The sequence below is a fragment of the Notothenia coriiceps genome, unplaced genomic scaffold (genome assembly GCF_000735185.1).
Source record: "Notothenia coriiceps isolate Sejong01 unplaced genomic scaffold, NC01 NC01_scaffold00029967, whole genome shotgun sequence".
NCBI classification, from domain to species: Eukaryota; Metazoa; Chordata; class Actinopteri; order Perciformes; family Nototheniidae; genus Notothenia; species Notothenia coriiceps.
Window position 1 is genome coordinate 474,544 of NW_011362668.1, and position 5,008 is coordinate 479,551.

At 39.5% G+C, this 5,008-nt stretch overlaps 2 protein-coding genes across 4 annotated transcripts in view; both read right to left on the reverse strand.

The window, feature by feature from the left end:
• Window positions 1-4,104, reverse strand: part of LOC104959136 (tyrosine-protein phosphatase non-receptor type 3-like) — a 12,936-nt gene extending 8,832 nt beyond the window's left edge. Inside the window, exons 1-9 of the mRNA XM_010786994.1 lie at window positions 3,931-4,104; window positions 3,785-3,848; window positions 3,136-3,338; window positions 2,922-3,047; window positions 2,648-2,809; window positions 2,083-2,179; window positions 1,929-2,006; window positions 1,751-1,807; window positions 867-1,025 (exon numbers count right to left, since the gene is read on the reverse strand). Of these exons, the coding sequence (XP_010785296.1) occupies window positions 867-1,025; window positions 1,751-1,807; window positions 1,929-2,006; window positions 2,083-2,179; window positions 2,648-2,809; window positions 2,922-3,047; window positions 3,136-3,338; window positions 3,785-3,848; window positions 3,931-4,061 (1,077 nt within the window). The 5' untranslated portion in view covers window positions 4,062-4,104. The remainder of the gene's footprint in view (window positions 1-866; window positions 1,026-1,750; window positions 1,808-1,928; window positions 2,007-2,082; window positions 2,180-2,647; window positions 2,810-2,921; window positions 3,048-3,135; window positions 3,339-3,784; window positions 3,849-3,930) is intronic.
• Window positions 1-5,008, reverse strand: part of l3mbtl1b (L3MBTL histone methyl-lysine binding protein 1b) — a 23,384-nt gene that overhangs the window by 2,714 nt on the left and 15,662 nt on the right. The gene's annotated exons all lie outside the window — the stretch shown is intronic.

Below are 5,008 nucleotides of genomic sequence, written 5' to 3' on the forward strand. Positions count from 1 at the left end.
ACATAGATCCGTCCTAGATGCGGACTTGCATACACACAGTATCACTCCGCAGCCGCACCCCATCAGTAACGTCCTGATGGTATATGTGCGCGGCACTATTACTACAGACGGTCAACTTGAAAAATCACTCGCAAATTGTTAACGATGCCGAGCCGCTTTAAAGTACACAAGTAGTTCGAGGAAATTAGCGACGCACATAAAGAGGCGACGTGGGTTCTGCGGCTGAAAAGAGAAACCTGAAAGTTAGACACATGAGTTAAATCACTCAGTGAGGTGTTCTGTCAGAGAGAGTGATGTTTAGCTTACAGCAGCCTGTGACGGCCAATAATAATTTAAATGTCTTCCTTACTGTAAGCAGTTATGAAATACCTGTTTGTGAAAGGTTATTTGTATTATTTATTGTTCATATAGAAACCACTGCTTTCTGCTCACTGGTGAGTTAACCTATGAATGAGTGTTAAGCACATCAGGCTGGCAGCTGTATGGGCATTGCTCTATGGTAGCTGTTATTTGCACATTGTTAATCATGAGCAATGCATCCTTACATTGTTTAACTGTGAGGTGTTATACAATTGTACTCTGGAGAGCTTTTAAAGGTAAAAAAATAAACGGCATGATGGGATGTCCAGTACCAAATATGTAAAGCACTTTTTTGTTAATGTATGATTTGCTGCATATAAGGAATAAAACAAAAATCCTCTGTCGTACCATATTGAAGTATCATTATTTTGCATCGTATTGAATCGCATCGTATCGCCCCGAATCGCATAATGTACGATGCAAAATAATGATACTTCAATATGGTACGACAGAGGATTTTTGTTTTATTCCTTATATGNCACACACACACACACACACACACACACACCTTTACGTCTGATGAGCAAAGCCAGTTCTCTGGAGTGTGACTCTCGGCTGGCTTTTATGAACATGACAACCTGATCATGTGTGTGTTCAGAAATGTCTCGACCGTTGATGAGAACTATCAGGTCTCCCTCCAGGAGTGTAGGCTCACATCGACCTGCCTACAAACAACACAGAGTCATTAAAGAAGCTGACATCACACCACACGTCAATCTGAAGTTCATTCTATATCGGGGTCTATTAGTGCAGATATATAATAATAATAATAATAATAATAATAATAATGCATTTTATTTATATAGTGCATTATTATTATTATTATTATATGAGGATTATGGTCTATGTCAGCAAACCGGTAACAAGAAAAAACCAACATGACAAACTGAGTCTGAGCTACACTAGAAAACAGTGTCACCAGTACATAGTTTGTCCACCAGAGAGCACTTTTAGGGACATTTTTCAACTGTAAAAATGTATCGCTCATTAATTAACTTGGCAACAATGACTATATATATGAATCTAGGGAATCTGAATCAAGATATTGTGTTTGTTTTGAATTGATATTTTCTTCAAATGACCACTGATCAAACATGGATAACTGTATTGACGCTCAACATTCCACATACTAACACGTGCTTTTTAAATCTTTATTATTAAAAATTCTTCCGAACTCATCGACTAATTGTCAGCATTTATATACACATCATATACATAAATGACATCACAATAGCCTTTTATTTTTCTAGCAAGCAACCAATTATCTGCCCATATTCAAAATACGTCATCATCAGTCCGTACTTTGAATGATAATTCCTCATTAAGGAGTTTTGACGTCACCTGGAGACACCAGGCCGTAAAAACACAAACATGACTGTTTCGCTCTTACCGGAGAGTCAGGTTTTACGTGGGAAATTGCTAGAGGCATCTTTTGATCCACTCCACCCTAGGAGGAGTTGGGAAATAAATGTAAGAGGAGTGGAGGAGTTACAACACAAAAATAATGTGAGTAAATAAAAACTAAAACATTGCCTTGTGTGGCGATTCTAAGAAAGAAAGAGACTCACTTTAACAATGAAGCCAAACTTGCCGTCGTGATCGGGCGCGATGCATAACAGCATCAAGTCCCCGTCGCCGAGAGCCCCCTGCATCACACAAGACCTCAGAATGAATGCACATGGATGGATTAACAGTCACAAACTTGATGATGAGATAACGGACCTTTTGGTAGTGTTGTGAGCTGTGTTCTGCATCGTCCTCTCCTATACTGCCATCAATATGCATCGAAGCCTCATCATGGCTGGGAGAGCCAGGACCGCTGGAAGGGAGGAAATTACGACATTTTGTTTACCCTGATTTAAAGAATAAAAGATAATATGGATGTGATAATAATGTAATTTCTTCCTTTGGTTATAATAAATATTTTCACAACACACGTTAGACGTATTTTCTCACGCCTTTCTGAAGGTTTACATGTGTATTACCGTTTGATTTAATTATTTCCTAATACATTTCTATGTGTTTTATACTGTTGCTTTAATGTTTCATTAAGTGTTTTGAAGGGCAGCAATAATTAAATAAATTAATAATTGTCATTATTGTATTCGTATCATTTGTATTATTCATAAACATCACTTTCTTACAGGTTGAAACCCTTTCTATTTTTCCAAACATCCAGATTTCAAAATTTCAATTCTACAATCCACCATGAATCCCACTGAGAGGGATTTTCAAAATGGGCCAAAGAAGTAGACAGACACACACTTCTGTTGTAACTGATACTTACTGATGCGGTGAATTGTCTCCCTCGCTGTCCTTGCTGCTGCTCACAGACGCCCTGTATGTGTAGAAGACGTCCTCCCCCTCCGACATGTCTTTCATGTCATTGGTTAGTTCAAATGAGGATGGGCGGGGCTTGCGGATGCCGTGGCGAACTCGTGGACTTCGCCTGCCGGAGAGACATACAGGCAAAACAAGGGGAGAGAAAGATTTGAATCAAATAACACAATATGAGTTCAGAAAGAAAAGATGCTGGATATGTCATGGTGGTCGGGTCATACCAGTTGGGGGTGTTTGGGGGCGATCTAGACGGCAGACTCACGGTCTCTAGGTGATCTGACGAAATCGACCTCCGCAGGACTGGGTTCCACACCATCCCCCCCACCACCCGCTGGCCCACTGGGCCGCTACAAATTAGGAAGGAAAATAAAGTTTTTAGTATTTATCTGGAGCATGTACAGACGGATATACTGTCTGTACAGGTGCAAGGCTCACCTCTCAGTTTTAGTGTTGCTGAGGCCCAGGTGTTGTGTTATTAGCTTTTTGTAGGCCTGAACGGCGCTGTTGTTGTTTCTGGGGCTCCTGGCGGTCCGGTTGGAGCTGAAGAAAGAGTGATGATCCACACAGGACCTCCACAGGTTCTTACAGGTCTTGGGACAGGGCAGAACCAGAGGCACCTCACAGTCCTGCGTCTCCCCCTAAAACATAGACTTTTTTTAAATGCTTGATATTGTTGGAGTTCTTTGCAAATCAAATATTCAAGGTTATGTCTCTAACTTAAGTTGCTGCTCAGGATGCCGTAAATAAAAGACTGCCTCTTCTGGTATTTTTCTATGAATGATTTAATACTTGTCACACACAAACACACACAGAGATAACCTGCCAAAATTGTGGGCATGAATCATTCAGTCAGTGCCATATTCACGTCTACTGACCATGTAGTAGTCACATTTGTGTAATTCTGCAGAAAGATTAGAGCTGTAATTACAGCCAAGCTTAAAATACAGTCACAAAAATCAATTGTGCTGACTTCAAACTTTCAATAGATGTACATGTTAAGAGTGTGGAGCAATTAAATGAAACCGTGTATTCAAAGCAGACCTTTTACAATATCTAAGAACAAATTAATCACACAGTGACTCACGTGTTTACGTTTCAGATGTATAAGAAAGCGTTTCCTTTTGAATGAAATCTTGATGATATTCCCCCTACATGTGAAGAATGCAATTGGTTGAAGGAAATGGAGAAAATACAGGAACAAGATATATAATTAGCGTGATTATCACTCACCAAGGGAAGAAACTGGAGCAAATCATATTACAGAATATTGCAACACCACTGGAGGCCAAACCCACCATCAGAGGGGCGTCGTTGGTGTCCTGAAACAGAAAGACCAGGGATCGACAGAAAGAGTCAAACATGAGAGGAACATAGAGGAAGAAACATGAAGTGTATCATTAAAGTTTAAAGGGTCAGTTTGGATGTTTTGAAGTGGGGTTGTATAGGGTACTTATCTATAGTCCGTGTATTAATATTGTATACAGTTGCCAACCCCCCAGATTGGAGAAACAGAAAGGAATATATAGCAAAGAGGCAAAGCAATGATGTGGACAGGGGGAAGCAGCAAAACACATTGTAGCCATCTCGTAAAATCAATATCAGTTTAATGCACGTTATATCTAGAATATTTTCAATGCTTTACCTTATATTTCATATTCTATAATAATATTTTATATTCTATAATTCACTGCATTCTATTTCGCTGTAAATTACTGCTTTATGTTATTGCTATCTAACTATATTTTTTTACAGTGTTCTTATTATAGTTCGCTATCTGTGTACTTTTTTTTATTTTTTGTTTTATATTTTATATATGCACCATGACATCAAGTCAAATTCCTCGTACGTGTGAACCTACCTGGCAATAAACCCGTTTCTGATTCTGATTCCCTTTCCATTGGGAACTTAATGTAATCTATAATCTCTTCAAAGACACCTCACTATTGACAAAAACATACTTGCAAAACACAAACGTTTAGTTTGAGTGTGTTACGTGTGACTGAGGCCCCGGCCCCACGAGGACGAGGACCCTTCTTAAAGGGTAAGTTTGGATCCACCAAGTAACACATAACATAAACAACTAACCAATGGAGGCGAGGGACCAGCATCAGCAACATTTGCTGCACTGTTTCGTGCCAATGGAATCTGCTGGCTTTGAAAAGAGCCGAGATAATGGTCTGACGGCAAAGTATTTCAGTGGAAATATACCAAACATCATGTACTGCCTTGCTGCAACTTCTGACATTTTGTCTGCTTTCCCAAACTAAGAAGGGGTGCCTATTGCTATCTTCTGCGATTCACTGACTAT